Raw genomic sequence first — 17,317 nt, forward strand, 5'->3', positions numbered from 1 at the left:
CTCCCGGCTGAGTGATGCCTGCAGGGTGGGATGCCATCCAGAGAGACCTGGACAGGCTCCAGAGGTGGACCATAGGTACCTCAAGACCAGCTGCTGCTGAACCAGGGTCAGAGCCACCCAGGGTCAGGCTAGGGGATGCACAGATCACAGCAGCCCTGCCCAGAAGGGCTTGAGGGTGCTGCTGGCTGAGAGGCTGGACATGCCCCAGCCATGGGCACTCACAGCCCAGAGAGCCACACGTGTCCTGGGCTGCACCCAGAGCAGGGTGGGCAGCAGGGCAGGGAGGGGATTCTGCCCCTCTGCTCTGCTTTGCTGAGACCCCACTGCAGGGCTGCATCAGCTCTGGGGTTGTTACTGAATAGTCCTGTAAGAAGTCATCTATACAGCAGTGGAGGAAGGTGCTGGAAATTCTTTTAAATTTAGCACAATAGAGCATGACCCCTACATTCATTGTTAGTGCTTAATTTTGTACATACAGTGCTTAGTACAAATACCAGAGATTAATGTGGCCTTGTGCTAACTCCCTACATCTGTGACTAATAAACTTGTTCCTGTTAATGCTTTCTTGTTTACTTCTATCAGTGATTTAATATGTACTAACTAATATCTCTGTTTTGAGATCAAGGACTGTGTATCAGAGCAAAGAATCATAAGAGAAGTACATTATGATCTGATGACGTATTTGACATAATCCCAAGGAAAAAAGATTTGTCAGAATATCTGGAACCATATCCAAACAAGTGGAAATAATCAGCATATATGCATGTTTTCAGGAAACGTGAAAACACAATAGTTTCAGAAATATAACCTGGTCTCTGAGGTTACTGGCCATGTATGCTTTGAAGAGAATTAGCCACGCATTCAGCACTGCTAATAATGTTGGCTTCCTGTAGTCTAACAAATATGATGGAGAGTTTATTTCCCAATTTTTAGGGACAGGGTCCCCAGCAGGGAGGACAGGACATGGACCTGTTGGAATGAATACAGAGGAGGGCCACAAAATCAGTGGGATGGAATACCTCTCCTGTGAGGAAAGAGCAGGTAGTACAAGACAAGGGGCAATGGGTGTAGATTGAAAGAGAGTAGGTTTAGATTAGGTATTAGGAAGAAATTCTTTGCTGTGAGGGTGGTGAGGCACTGGAACAGGGAAGCTGTGGATGCTCCATCTCTGGAAGTGTTCAAGGCCAGTTTGCATGGGACATCCTGGTCTACTAGAGTGTGGCTCTGCACATGACAGGGCTGGTTGGAACTAGGCTGGTTGGACCCTTCTAACCCAAACCATCCTATGACTGTATTACAGGGAAATTATTTCTCTTCTTTTCAAAGAAGAAAATCTGGAATACTTACACTAACTGAAAGTGTTTAAAGTATGAATTATTACCTTAAAAAACAAAGCCACCTGATCTCTAATCTGTTTGAAAATGTAATGATAGCAGCTAAAAGAGCAATATTGCAAATCACTGGAAGTATGATTTGGGTCTGAGTTTAAATGGCATTTCTGATATTCAGCTTTTGCATCACTGGTAGTTGTAGTGGTAGCTTAATGAAACAGGTAACAAGCTATTCTATTTTACTTTGTTTAAAGCTACTATTCCTTCTTTCCCAAACATTTCAAGATTTGTTAGAACCAAACTAAGGTGCCTTAGTGGGATCTGCCTACAAAATGACTCCTTGCTATGCCATCTTGCAATCCTTGTGCTGCATCCAATACGTGCAGCTGAGCTGATATTGGAGCACCTAATATTCTCATGAGATTGTCATCTGGAAGTACTTACCAGTGTCCATGGAGCAGATTCTGTGAGGGCCTCTCTGTATCTCAGCTCATATGGTGTATGAGCTGTGGGCAGGTGCCACTTTATTGTTAATTGGTTTGTGATCTGATAAGCATTTATGTTAGATGGTGACAAGCACTTTCCTAAAATGGGGGAGATATAGTTGTTTAAAACACAAGGGAAGCAGGAAAACTTTGGTAATTACATTTGCTGAGTGTGGTCTATAAAAATTATAAGACTTGGCATACAATACTGAATGCTGTGAGACTTCAAAGCACTATGGAAATGAATAATTACTTAATCTTTATGACATCAACAAAATACAGTTGTTCCTCTTGCCTTTCTTTTGTAAATGCTTCTACTGATTTCAAGAACACTCTTTTTCTAAGCAGTTGCTATTCTGAGTGAGGCTGAAAGGCAAAATCAAAACGTCAAGAGTACCTGTAATCATGTGTAATCATGAATTCTATAAAAATATCCAGAATATCTTTAAATTTCAGTAAGTGCAAATATACTTACATTTTCCTCTCCAATAAACACAATGTGTCCAAAAGTCTTCAGTAACAGTTACACTATTGATAATTTGGGTTGTACTGGTAGTAAATCCCAATGGAGAAGCATTGGTTTTCCTTGGACCATGATTGGTCTGAGCATGGAAAGTTTTGAGAAGCTCTTAACATCAGTTCAGTGACCAGATAGGTAGAGAATCTTTAAATAAACATTTGAAGGGCCTAATAAATAGGGCTGTTTTTTTCATAACTTTCTTTTAGCACTGTGTAATGGGTAAGTGGCCTCAGAAAAGAGTTGAATTTTGAAAAGTTTTCTCAAAATTCTAATCCCCTACATCAAGGATTCCTTAGGTACACAGTGCTGAGTCAATCTGCTCTTTGTAAACCAATACAAAGAAATTCAGAAAACCATAAAAGAGAGCATAGAAAGCTGGTTAAGTATGGTACACAAATATTACTATATATTTTTCTGGATATGGATATTAAATATAAGCAAAATATTTAAAGTAAAACCCTTCTCCCATAAAATGTCACAGGCTTCTCTTACGAACTTCATTCAAGAAAGTCAAACTGCATCTTAGCTCTCTGAATCAGTAAAAATAACAGGAGTGTTTGGGAGCTGAAATTTTGGAAATAATCTTTATAGAATGCAGCTTTAGCTGGGCACTGCAGCAATACAACTTGTGAAGACGCTGTACCTGCTTTGCTTGGTAAAACTGATATGTTCTTTCCTTTAGCACAGGTGTCATGGCCATAATTCACTGCTATCCAAATGGTTGCAAATCTCTCAATGTAGAGATTCTTTCGTTCTATTGTGATGGAAGGTGATGATGTGTTTCGCCGAAAAAGTTTTTGTATTTTGTTCCTTCAGAGAAAAGGAAGCAGAATGAAAAACATTTTATTGGATTATAGTTATTTTTTCCTCCCTGCCCAAGAAAGCAAAATTATAGCAATTGATAGCTTTCAGATACTTCTACACATAATTCCACATCTGAAAATCTTGAAGGTTCACCTTGAGCAGCTTGAAACAGCAAGATTAATTCATGCACCACAGTAACCCTAGCAAATTTAAATATGCAAATTCTTGTATGGTGGAGAACTGTTGAATTCCTTAAACTTTTGAGGCATAGCATGATACAACAAGATCTGTATGACCTTTTGTACTTACAGTGGGATATACAAAGCATTTTGAAAGTATAAAATTAGCTTAGAAATTACTTCTTAAAGCCTTGCCTCTTACAAAAAGGGCACTCAAATTCCTTTTGAACCCCAAAATTTCCCAGTTACATGAATCTAAATTACCATAAAGTTATGAAAAGCCTTTTATATGCCTGTCTTCTGACTTCTGTTCCTGCAAATTGTCAGAGTTTGATGGAGATATTTAAATGTCACCTGAGTCCTCAGCCCTGTAGATTTCTCCTGGTATACCTAATATACACAGCACAGGAAGTCCAAGAGTTTTAATGCCTTGCATACAACTTTGCTGGCTATTTTTTTTCTTGTCTCTCTCATTTAATCTCTGCCACACACAGGACAGATTTTTCCAAGGTTGAAATTGTGCAAGTTCAAGTTCAGTGTTCTTTATGAGGGGGACTCGCATGCTAATTTCCTAGTTATGCATTTCAAGTACTAAATTACACACATCATGATTCAATATTTAATACCTGAGAAAAAGCACTTGAAGGTTTTCCTGTCTTCTGCTTCAGGCTAGTTGTGAATCAGCCATTAAAATTTTAAAGCATGATTTTGAATTCTTGGTTGGAACTTTTCTGTGGGAGTGTTTATCTTTAATCTTTTTCTTCCTGACAACTTAATCACATGGAGTAAGGACGAGGAACTATTACAACGTCAAACTGATGTTACATGCAGGAAGGGGTGATACCCTCTTGTAGGCAAGGTAAAAGCCTTTCACATGTGGGGTTTTTTTCTTTCCTTTTAACCCAACAGAAGAGGAGATAGTAAGTTTGTCTTCAAGACCACCGGGTGGAAATTTAGGAGATTGATATTATAGTCCTGACTCTGACTTGGAAACATCACCACCTCTGCCAGGGAATTGTCTCCCTCTTTCCCCATTGACATCCTCTTTCATTCTTTTATCTGTCTTGTCTGTTCATGACATCAACCCTACAGCCTGGGAACAGCAGTCTAGTTTTGGCTTATGAATTTAAGAGCAAGTAGCTTAAAAGTATTTCAACTGATAACATCTCTTCAGAAACAGAGCTGTTTCATGTTTCTGCCCTTCCAAAAAAATGGTATTCCTTGAAGTTCCAAGAGGCAAGACAGTAGAATTTGGAGCTCATTGCAAATTGGTACCTGCTGCTACCTCCAGTGAGAAAATATCAAAGGTGAGGGGGGGAGTAATCTCCGCCTTGAGGTGGTTTCTTTGCTCCTGTGCAATGTGAAGATGATCACCCTGGGGAATTTCCCAGTGTGGTGACATTTTCTTAGCTTTAGGAGATGTTTCTAACCACAGCTCATTTTTAATGACAAGGGGTGGTTATGTGGCCAAACAATCAGCATTGAATATCAGAATTTACCTATGGTATACAGTGTTGTACTCTATGTACCCCATGATACGGTCTCATGGCAAAGATCATGTCTTCTGATCTCACGTTTCTATTTCTGAACATGCCCCTAATCTCATGGGAGATTCTAAATATCTAGATATAAAATGAGGAAATTCATTTTTGTAATGCAGCTGCAACTGAAGATACTGAGTATTTGAGGTAATCAGTTCAAAATTAACCCCACAGGTTCATTCCATCTGTTAAACCACTGCTTGATAATTCAGAATTACCAGAAAGTATGCTACATCTGACATTTCCTTGGGTACATGCTATAGCAAAATACATAGTACATAAATAAAAGTTTAGTATGTGTCTGTTTATGTTTCAATATTTTGGTTTTCTTTTTCTTTTACCTTAAATACATCTGTTGAATAGTCAATAAAAGTCAATATCTACAAATAAAGGTAATTGAGTAAGCTGATCTTTGGCAATAATGATTTAAAGAATGTGTTAGAGTCATGGTAAGATGTATAAAGACTTTGTATTGGATTTGCATGAAAAGGTTTTGGGAGCAGGGGAGCAGATTGCTACAGAGGTGGCTTCCATGAGTAAGCAATAAGCTTTCCTCATGTACAACAAAGCCAGTTCTACCTGACTTCAGGACAGACCTGCTGCTGGCCAAGGCTGAGCCCATCATCCATGGTGGTAGTGCCTCTGGGATAATGCATTCAAAAGAGGGAAAAAACTGCTGCACAACAGCAGCTGGCAGAGAGGAATGAGAGCATGTGGGAGCAGCAGAGAGCAGCCCACACTGCAGCAGGTTTGCAGGGCTTGTGAAACCATGAGGGACCGGCTTTGGAGCAGGCTTCTCTTGAAGAGCTGGCACCCCATGGAAGGGACCTACACTGGAGCAGTTAATGAAGAAATGCAGCCCCATGGGAAGCATTCATGTTGGAGGAGTTAATGACGGGCTGTGGGAGTCCATGTCTCCTGTGGGAGGATTCCCATGCTGGATCAGAGGAAGAGTCAGAAGAGAAAAAAAGTGACAGGCACAACATGTGATGGACTGTCCACAATCCCATTTCCCATCTCCCTACAATGCTGGGGTGGAGGAGGCAGAAAATTCAGTTAAGCCCAGTAAGAAGAAAAGAATGGGGACAAGGGGACAGAGAAGGGGAGGGTGTTCCAAGTTTTAGCTGTATTTCTCATTACTCTACTCTGATGAATGTTAACAAATTAAATTTATTTTCCCAGGTCAGGTCTGTTTTGCCCATGTCAGTAATTGCTGAAAGATCTTTTCCTGTTATTATCCTGACCCATAATCCTTTGTCATATTTTCTCTGCCCTGTTGGGCTGAGGAGGGGAGGAATAGAACAGTTTTTGTGATGTCTAGCCAAAATCAACCCTCCACTCTCTAACCAAGCTCTTACAAATCAATCGATACTGATGAGAAGTGATGAAAGATATTGACTAGCCTTGTGTAACAACCTCTAAAATAATGAAGTACACTGGAACAAAACTCCAGCGATGAGAACCACATCTAACAGCAAGATCTTTTTGTTTTCTGAGACAACTTTTCAGACTTACCATTTTAGGTATACAGTATAATTAACTGTATTTGCAGCACTAGGTACTGGCAGCCAGGTACAGGTTAGATCCTCACTTAATTCTTTATAACACACCAATTCATTGTCCCAATCTGAAAGATGGAAATGTGCATTGGAAAAAACCTTTCACAGGCAACAATTAACTGACTCAAAGGGACTATCAGTAATGAAACCAAATACAAACCAGGCTATAACTAGTTGACTAGACTCCAGTCAAAACCATCAATCTCTATCTGAAGTTCAGAACAACACACTATTGCTGGATAAAACCAATATTACTTTTAAACTGCCAACTTTATAAAGAATGCATTATAAAACAGGAGGAACACACGTTTATGTATAAAATTACCTGTTATTAATTTTTTAAAGACAAATATGGGGATTTTGTTTTTGCAACTGAACATACCTTTTTTTTCAGTTGATGTGAAAGTAAGCACTGATGACATTATTAAAGGAACTAATTTTTTGTCTTTAGCGATTAAATTTATGACAGTATTTCAAAAATCACTTAACAAAAATGTTAATGACAAAATATGACTGTTGTTCTTCTTTTGCTTTGTGTCTTACTGTCTGGACTATTAGTTCAGAAGAATCAGTCATGGTGTCTCAAATTCCTTTGAAAAGGACTCCAATTCTTTTGTTGTTGTTGTTCAGAAAAGTTGACACAGATCCCAACAGTAATGGGGTGCTCAAAGTGAATTTTTCCTGATGAGTAGAGTCACACGTCCTTCATACCTGTTAGGTCTAACAAGTTGCCAATAGGCCTATCAATCTTGAATAAGAAATACTTTGCTATGTGACAAGTAAATATGAATATGTCTGGAGCTGGTGGTGTAGCATAGTTATGGTATCTCATAACCTAGGTTATGAGTTAAAAGATCAGTTCTCTTTTCCTCATTTCTTCCTACAAACTGAGTTACAAAGATCCTTGACATTCTTTTAATCATTGAGATGACAAATACATATTGAAGTTAAAAGGAGTTTTGGAAAAAGAAGTGTGTCAAATGAGTATAGTACTGACTTTAATACCCTACCTTATGACACTTCTTTTCTCATACTAAATGAATAATGACTTTCTAATAAACTATGCTGCATCAGTTCAGGTGTGCAGAGGTTCCTCCTTTCAGGAAGGCGATCATGTCTCCCTTATTTCCATAGCAATGTGAAACATTGGAGAATTCTTTGCTTTTCTAGTCTGGCCACCACACCACATCTTGGCCTCCTCACCCATGAACATAGTGTCTGTCAACAGCTCTCACATTCTTCTCCTGTTTTACTCTGAATTAAACCTTACACTTACTTGGTGTTTATTGTTGTTTTGAAGAAACACCTGAAAACAAAATCTTTTTAGAACTGCTGTAATACTTCATGTCAATACATTGGTAATATACTGCTCCTGACACTATTTGAAATAAGAGTTCTATTAACTCAGATCCACATGGTGTCTACCATATTGCAGACCTGTCTCTGCTTACGGAGGAACAGTGGTTGTTCCTCATGCTCTAAGTTTTGCAAAATCCCCCTGGTCTTTCTCTACGAGATTATGGTATTAGAGCAGACAAAGGAAAAATAGTAGATTTCGTGTTTGGAAATAGTGTATTAGCTTGGCTAACACCCCAAAGCATCCTCCCACTCCCAATGTACTGAAGTTCTACATTGCTTTGTCCAGATGAATATAATGAATGCACACTTTTATTTTCAATTTTCCTGTTTGTGAATATTATGCACATGCACCTTAATTTTTATTCTAGTGCTTTCTTTGCTCTAAAGAAAACGCAGTTCATTTTCTCCACTTAAAAAAAAACTCAAACCAACAAGCAACCCCCAAACCACCTACCTTTAATTTTTTTTTCACTCTAGAACTTTCTGTTGTTCTTCCTGAGCATCTGGTTTTTTCACTAATGATTTAGTGGAGTTTAGTCTGGCAAGTTAATTGCAAGGACTAGAAAATTATCCATGGCTAATTTCAGAAGAACATAGTCCTCCTGCAGATGTCTTGCCCAGTGTCACTGTGTACTCAAGAACCTGTAATCTCTCCTGCGTCTGTTAGCAAGTAGGATGTTCCTGCCCACAATAAATCCAGCACAAAGTACATCAGATGACCACCCACTGCTCTGTAATACTCTCTATCAAAATGTGTTGTACTGTTCCTTCCCGGCATCATCAGTAATTTCCCAGCTGAATGGAAAGCAGAGATATCCATCACACATAAACATTAGAGGATCCGTGGTCTTTTGGACCGGCAGCTATTTGTGATGCGCTGGCTGCGCTTTCACTCACAGCGTGCGGGTTAGCCCGGGCGCCCTGCCCTCACACATCTGCCCGTGCTGCTCTGGCCGGGCTTTCCCTCTGGGAAAGGCGGGCGTGCTTTTAGGAGCGATGCTGCTGAGCTCCGGCTGGAGCCCCGAGCAGAGCTCAGCGCCCGCCGGAGCCCGGGCACCGCGCCGGGACCCCGGCGTTCCACCCACCTGGCAGCTGCCGGCAGAACGGAGAGTTCCAGTCTGTGCAGCGGCAGGAATCTGGGGAGCACAGGGGTGCGGGGGGATGGGGTGGGGGAAGAAAGAAAAAAGGGAAAAAAAAAGAAAAAAGGAATTGTTGGTCAAGACAACCGCAAAAGAAATAGGAAAAAATGTTGCTGGTGGTTGCTTCTCCTACTCACAGAATTTAATTTGGTCATGATTTCGTCCGTACAGCCTCATCCTTGAGTAGCATTAAGGATTTTTACTGTTCATAAGCGGCAGTAAGCTGTGCTGTATATGAAAACTCACCTCTAACAAGTAAAAAGATAGCTGCCAGCAGAGGGTTCTTCATCTTCTCTGTAAAGAAGCATAATGATTACTATCAACATTACACTGCCTTCAGTCTATTTTCACACTTCCTTTTCAAACTTCCTATTCATTCTAACACCTATCCTGCTACTGGCTGAACAAAAGTAACAAGTTTATCGATGACAATGGGAAGAACACTTGAGTTCTGTGCAATTAATTTTACTTACAAGGTCCTAAAAATCCTTCAGGAAAACAGGAATTCTCCACCCTGGTTTTTGTAAGCACTCACAGTGAGATTCTTGATGGTGTCTGCAGTATCAGCAGAGCAAACTGAATTAAGCTTAGGTACCTCTAACTCCTTTGAAAACCCTAACTGTCACTGCAAATTAGAGATATTCATATCAGTAAAAAGGAAGTCAAGGTGTTTGACTGAGTCTAATATGAATTCTTGTAATACTGTAGAAATAATAGCAGCAGAAGACCCTAACTTGTCTTCACTTCCTGACTTCTTTTATCTTTCAGTGTAATTTCCCTACCTCAAAGATGCTGTATCTACATTGCTGGTACCTACACTGGGGCCCTAATACAGACAAAAGTCACCATAGCTATAAATCAGATGTTTGCTCCACACCATTAATTCAGAGAACATTCTGAACACAGAAGCCAGCAAAGACGTAACAGCTGTTACTCTTACAGCAGTAAAGGGAAATTTTCAGAAAATTTTTCTACTGTGGAAAATTTCCCTTCTGGGCTTAGACAGCTGCTATCAGAGATTGGATCCAGACTTACCTGGAGATAGGCAAATTATTAACTTATCTTGGCAACCATGGTAAATTTCAGGTTGAGTATTGAATAGAAAAAAAATCTGCTTAAAATTAATCACTTTCCCAAAGAGAGAGGCATGCTTCTCAGCATGGTCAGCAGTAGGAGTGGGTGACTAATGCAACAACCACATCTTATCAGATTTTATGAAGGGCACAGTCGTGAAAGGCAAGTGATCAAGGAATTCTGAGTGCTACAGGGGCTTCCTGGTCACAAATTCATTGGTCTTGGGAGTGAGCTCCAAAATGCTGAGGGGTAGCAGATAACAATGTATGCCTGCAGGATCACAGCCCCTGTTATCTGAGAGATCCAAAATTTGGCCTTAGCAATACTTCCAACAAAGAATAGTCAAGAGGGTAGTGTCAATTTGTGATCATAAGGAGAAACTGATAAAGTAAAAATGCAAGTCATATGTGACAGATTTTGACAGTGGGCTTTCAAATCTAGAGACTCAGAATAGTGTAGAAGTCAAGAGATGGAGAAAACTTTAACAGCTATCTGTATTGGTTTGATGTTCTCAGCATAATCACATTCAAAACAACCTATCCTAAATAAAAACCATGTAAGTAACTCAATGCAAGAGCAGCACTGGATTTAGTGTGCACAGATTTAGGACAGAGCATATTGGAGAGAAATAAACCCAATGAAGGAAGTCCATATCATCTTTGCTGGAGGTTTAGGTCTCAGTATAAATGCTACTGTCATTTGAAGGAATAAAGTTAATTCTGACAAGCACAGAAATTAATTTACTAGTCCAAATAGCAGAGGAGATATAATCTTGAAAACTGGAATTTCACATTTGGGTGAGGCCAAGTTTTTTACTACAGTTTAGCTATCAAGTTGCTATATACTTAATGTACAGCAAAAGATAAATTATAATATTTGAGGTAAAATTTGCTAGAACCACTTTTTCAAATGTTTAATATATCAGCTTTTTCACCACGATGAACTTCTGTCAGAATTGTAAATGCCTGAGGCTTTCCTGTTAATTCAGATGAGGATAAATTATGCCATCTTCTGTGATATGTTTTAAAGTGCAGAATGACTGTAGAATACTTCCAGCTTTACATCACTTTGACCTAGCTGTTTTTTCAGACTTTTTGATGTTTGTGCATCATTCTCGATGAAGTTCTCCATGAGTGCTTTTCCCTGTCATTTCCTCATATAAGTTCTGCAGTAAAAGACACAGCAGGCTCCTGGTCTCCCCAGACTGTAGACTTGAAATCAATGAACCTTTCCATTTAGACTGGATTAGACAATGTAAATTAATCAAAAACCCACATCCTTCTCTGTTCCCTTCCCCAACATCATCTGTTACCTCTTGCTCTTCAAAGGGAAAACAATCTCTGAAGACAGGCAGGCTCAGCCAGGAAAGTGCCATGGGCCCCTTCCTCCTGCTCTGCTCCTGTGGAGCTACAGCTCTTGTAGCACATCAGGGGAGGACTGGTCAAGCCATGAACTTCTGAGTGCATTTTTTGCAGGTCAATAATGTGCCCATGAATGCTAATGAACCAGAAAGGGTCTGAAATCTTGTTTGCTGGGAGTTTTAAGTATGTCCCAAGACAGTTTGTGCTATGTGTAACCAGCAACTTTGTTGAAGTGCATTCAGGTCCTGGTGGGCGGCTGAAGCAGAAGGCAGACTGCAGAGATACTACATCAGGAAAGGCATGTTGCATTTCTACTTGAAGTCTTACCTTGTCTGAAGTACAAACTGGTGAGGTCTCCTGGTTGAATCAGTATGTGGTTTTGGTAGCTTGCTGTTTCTTTGATAAACAGCTCCAATAGAGGTGATCTCTTTTAGGCATGTTGTAGCAAATTCTATATTGTAGCAATTTCAAATTCAGATTTTGCTGCTTAGTAGTACATACTGAGATTATGTATCTTTTCTTTATGGATCTAAAGTAGAGTGATACAATATTTATAAGTTACTTCTCATATACCTGCTTCCAATAGGCAGACCTTCCAGTCTCTAAATACCTGGCAGATTTTTACAGATTGGCTTTGTTTTCCAGATAAATACATAAATATCTGAATTCAGTGAGCAAACCTCATATGATCTTTGGGGAAAGAAAAATTCCCACTCAGCCATCAGCTATAGCCCCTGGGGGTAATTTGTTGTGGTAGGGAGGGTCTCCACCATGCACACTTTCACCCTTTCTGAGTTCAAGTTGCAATATGAAACAGCGTACCTTTCAAACAATTCTATGTTATCTTAATGAAAACCACATGGTTTTACCCAACACATCAGCTAGGCAGAGGTTATAAAAGTGCCAATGAAAGACTGCCTTGGAGATTAAAAAACTTCCAATTACAGATGAAGCATAAACGTGCCTGAATAGGCTAGACACCCAACACAGAATGCAAAAAGATCACAGACATTTATATATTGGGGTGAAGATTCCTTTGAAGAAACAAAAAAGAATTAAGACAAATGTAGACTAAATTTTGCTTATACTAGACTGGATCTGGAGTCTCACCAATACCACATCACTGACAATGATGTGGTGCAGGGTTTTGCCTAGTGCATCAGCTAGAATATTTATGAGAGTCAAGGCAATATGATTGGATGAGACTGGTAACTTCTTGTTACTACTAGCATCACAGTTAGTGCTACAGGCTTGCTTGTGAGATGATGGGACAAAATTATCACTGTGGTAGCTCAGACTTGTGGTTTGACAACAGAGCTCGCTTACATGGTGGCTGAGCTGTGTGCAGGACCAGAGTTTTAAGTATTGGAGTTTGACTAGCAAAGATCTTTACTTCTGCTAGATCACCTTGGAGCACATCCTATTCATCAGTTTTAGTAGCCTCTGACTGCTACGAAAATACAGTGTGAGAATCTGCTTCAATTTACATTCATTATCTCTTCCTGTGCAGCCAAGAGGAGAAACAAGGATCATCCTTAACTTTCTCCATCACATTTAAGACTTTATTAAATGCTTATAAGTACTTTAAATGTACAAGTGCATGACAAAGAATATAAGCCCTCTTCCCTACTATCCTGTTTGGTTTACCTAGTGGGCTTGCAACTGCTACAGGGAGTTACTTTGGGATATGTGATGTAGAACCAAAGAGAATTTGACAAAAGCTTGTCTGTGCTCTTCCTATTCACAGTTTTGGGAGAAATCTTTATCTTTTTTGAAGTCTACAGGAAGGCTGGATTGTTTGCTTTTATATGTTTTTGTTTGGCTTTTTTTTAAATGCCTTTTTAATGTGTTTTAATCTCTGAGGTAAGGATATATATATATATATATATATATATATATATATATATATATATATATATCTTAGTTACCTTTCTTTTTCCTTTTCCCACTGGGATTACTGGGATTGCTTGCCAGTGAAACAAAACGATTGTAGAAAGCATGTTTGAAGAAAGTCCAGGAAAGCAGTATGAAGAAGCTTACCTAGCACAAGGGAAAATGTGAATTTTTTTAAGGGTAGTATTCTGTGTTCATGGTATTTTATCCTACCATTTCCACCTTAGTAAAAATGAATGTATTTGCACTGCTAGTTTCAGATTTTCTGCATTACAATTTTTGTCACAGAATTTTATCCAGCATAACTGGTCTGCCAAGTCATTAGCTTTTCTCAATTTAGATGTTTTCAAGCATTTCCTGGCTTAGAAAAAAATTATTTAAAAATAGTAATTATGGTTAACTGAGTTCTGAGAGTCTGCATGTATACACACTCGTGTCTTAGCTACTCTTGGCCATTTATTTTGTTCTTCAGCTACTATTATGTACTAGGTAACCTGGACGAAATTTTTTTGAGGCATCATTCAATTATCTATCCAAAATGGTTTCAATCATCTTAAAATAATTCACAAATAGCTATCTGCTGTTCATGTGTAGAATAGAAAGCCAGGGAGGGGCTAGATTTGCCAAACTGAAATAACAGTGTCATGATTCTCATTAGCCCCTGTATCTTTCAGAGTTCAGTGATTCCAACAATTCCTCAGAAGGTGGGATGCCTTAAACTTGGTTTGGCTATAGGAGGACCTTGCTCATGAGACTAACCACTGTTCTTTAGGACTCCTGGCATGGCTGTTTTGAGCTCCCCATTAAGATTATTCTTGCTCTACATCAATAACAATTGATATACAAAAGTCTCTTGAATAAGGATTTATGTCTTGTGAGCCACATCTCATTTAAGCTTTTAAACTATTAATCTGAAGCATCACATCACAGTAAGAGCTTCCAAAGGGTGCTCCTATGCAAAACATGTAACTATCCTAGTAGTGAAGGTATACTTCTAACAGCTGAGAAATTCTGATTTATGGTTTGCCTGCATAAGATCTGAACTAAACATCTTTGCAGCTGCTAATTTTTATTTGCCTGCCTATGGATTACTTGCACAACTGTGATTATGGCTTCTTTAAACTATGACCTGTCTCTCCATAAAGTCTGTCAACTTGTAGATTTCCTAGTTTATTCGTAATACAGTGTAAACATTCCCATCCACTCTTAGCCTCCAGCTGAAGTTTGCTAGGAACACAGAAATACCAGGAATTTCATGGTTGCCTGATGTTTCTTCTCTGCTAGCATTCTTCTTGCAATTTCTTATGTGAACTGAACTTGTTCCATCTTAAGGGTAGATTTTTTTTTAACCTCATACAAGAGACTGCTCCTGAATTTAGCAATCGCTGTTGAGAGTTCCTTCTTTACTCTAAAATATTTTCTTTCATCTCCCATAGTGATTATCAGCCTGTGTTTTGCTAGATTTAAACAAATCATTATTTTCCAGTCTGTTTTACACAAGAAAGGTTCCATTTCCCCTCTTATATCATTAGTCTCTCTCTGTACAGTTTGATTCTCTGAGGTTTTGCTTCTAATGGAAAGAGAAACAGCTGCTTAGGCTGTTGCTAATGTTGCCCCTATTTTATGTCTCTTTGGCTGAGGGTGCTGTCAAGGTGAAGCCCTCCCACTGACCACAAATAGTCAGTCCTGCTTTTATTTCTGAGTTGTTGAAGTGTGTTTCAGTGGTTAGCCATGGAGTGTGGAAGCCTGAGTCCAAAATGGCAGGTGTTTTCAATTTTAACAGTTTTAGGACTTCCTGTGGCTGAATTGGATGCTGAGGAGTAGAATGGCACTGAGCAGTCTAAGTTTGCAAGTGTGCCACAGAGACTTGGAGAGGAAGGAGGGCTGGCGTGGGAAATTCTGTAGCATGCAGCAGCATGATGCATCTCTGTGGTGCAGACTTGGCCCTGCTGTTTAACCAATACGAGTTGTGATTTAAAAAATATGGAACATAAAGATTCTAAGGGATGTCTTTGACAAAAAAAGGAATAATTTCAAGCAAAACTACTGAGGATTCCTTATGATGCCATAATGCCAAAATGACCTCTGTGAATTTCCCTCTCCTGTTTTGAAAAATGCAAAACTTTCTTAGGTCTCTTCAGTTAAGAAGGTTTAATTAAAACATTTTCCTCTTTTTTTTTTATTTTTTGAGGAAAAGAAATGAACTTAAATCTGTCAAATGGTGACAGATTTACTTAAATTGGTTCTCAGCATGAGACTTAATGTGGTAGTGGACATGGTGAAAGTGGCTTCATGAAAGCAAAAGTTTGCATAATTACCATGATGTAAGTTCCCTTCTTTCATGAAGATGGAAAGTTTGTGGAAGGACCATGATGGGAAAACAGGAATCACATTTGGAGTGAAATGACATGCCAAAGCGTACACTGAACAAAGCAAGTCTGAAATTTGGGAAGTTTGTATCTAATCTTTGTGGTCTTTTCCTAATTTACATAATGCACAGAGATCATTGGTTTAGAGCTCAGTTTCCTCCTCAGGCACTGGCCCTCAGCAGTGAAACAGTAGCTGATCAATATGTAGGCTTCAGCCCTCAGCTGAGAAGGATGTGAGAAATATGTAAAGTACAGGCCTTCCAGGTTACAGAAAGGATTGCTGCAGGATGGTGTGGAACTGCAGTCAAGAGAAAAGGCTTAATTGTAGTTTTGAAGTCCCAGACTTGGGCTATTGGCAAAGCAAGAGCAAGAGCAAGCAGTGAGCTGGGCTGTCTGTGCATGTCCCGCTTGATCTTTCCATTCTCTCCCAATGCCTAGAGGGAGATTGATTTAAAACATAAAGTAAGCACAGAAAAGGGATACCTTTTCCCAGTAAAACAGTGCAAGTACTAAAGGATCCTATTCTCTGTCACACATGGCTGTATACACAGGCATGTGTATATACAGGCAAAGCAAATGCTGCCTCTTGGGATCAATATGATTTACAGTGATTCAGGACAAGGGACATTCATACTTGAGATACATTTATTTGAGAGGTTTGCTTTTGCTTTGGGATTATTAGAGGAATGTGAAAGTGGTTTGGTCACTCTACCTACCACCCTGTCTTTCACCAAAGCAGGGCCTTGAAGAGGGGAGTGCTCCTGACATCTGGGAAAAGCAGCTGCTGGCAGTCTGTAAGTGTTGTGTCATGTAAACAGCCCTGTGGTGTCATGCCCCACCTACCACAGGAGCTTGCTCTGCCGTGGGAAGGAGACATATCGACTCTGAATGGAGGAAAGATAGAGATGGCTTGTTTTGACAAGACCTTGTTTTGCAGAAGCTATGCAGAAGAGAAAAGCTGTTTTATTTGACCCACTTTACTGTGAGCATCACTTTGGTAGTAAAAGAAATAGGAGAATTAATTCCATTCTTAGCTGTAAATTCACTTTTCTAGAAGTGAAACAAAATGAAAGAACTCTTTCATACAGGAAGAAGCAATATTGCAATAAACAGAGAACAATTTTATTTCATTTACCCCTTCTGCCTCAGGCTCTTAAATGAAGGAAGAGAGATTCTGAGTTGCCAGTTCCAGTATTGTTGGAGGCATTTGCAATCAGCATGTTTGTAAACTGGTTAGGCTCCAACTTAAAATGTATTGGTTTTGATTGGCACTACTCCTGAGGGAAAGCTTTTTTTCCATAACTGTGCATCTCTGAGAGCTATTTGTGAGAAAGTATTTGAAAGTCTAGTTTATTTTATATTTTGGGATAATTTGGAGGCAGAATTTTAAGGGAATACCCACAAAGCAATTTTTGCTCTTCTTAGACAGAAGAAAAGGAAGTTCCTTTCATTACAGTGGAATACAATTTTTCAAGACACCTTTATGTTGAATCTCTTGTTTTTGGAGTCATTGTGGCAATGGCCCTTGTTCCATGTTTAATGACAGTTCAGAGATCAGCAGTATTCTCTTTAAACACAGCAGACTCTCCAGATGATAAAAAAAAATTGAAGCAGCCTTTCATGCAATCATTCCATCACAGCTCAATAAAGAAAATTTGGATTTCCTTATTTTTATTATACTGCCTTACAAGTGACATCACAAA

At 39.3% G+C, this 17,317-nt stretch overlaps 1 protein-coding gene across 1 annotated transcript in view; it reads right to left on the minus strand.

Moving 5' to 3' along the window:
- LOC311164993 (interleukin-6 receptor subunit beta-like) overlaps positions 1 to 11,122 on the minus strand; it is a gene marked incomplete at both ends in the record, with an annotated part of 32,602 nt that extends 21,480 nt beyond the window's left edge. Inside the window, 5 exons of the mRNA XM_084224700.1 lie at positions 1,776 to 1,915; positions 2,980 to 3,146; positions 6,376 to 6,487; positions 8,710 to 8,896; positions 11,042 to 11,122. Coding sequence (XP_084080826.1) covers positions 1,776 to 1,915; positions 2,980 to 3,146; positions 6,376 to 6,487; positions 8,710 to 8,896; positions 11,042 to 11,122 — 687 coding nt within the window. The remainder of the gene's footprint in view (positions 1 to 1,775; positions 1,916 to 2,979; positions 3,147 to 6,375; positions 6,488 to 8,709; positions 8,897 to 11,041) is intronic.
- Positions 11,123 to 17,317: the final 6,195 nt, after the last annotated feature.

The sequence above is a fragment of the Fringilla coelebs genome (assembly GCF_963513975.1).
Source record: "Fringilla coelebs genome assembly, chromosome: Z".
In the NCBI taxonomy this organism is placed as follows: domain Eukaryota; kingdom Metazoa; phylum Chordata; class Aves; order Passeriformes; family Fringillidae; genus Fringilla; species Fringilla coelebs.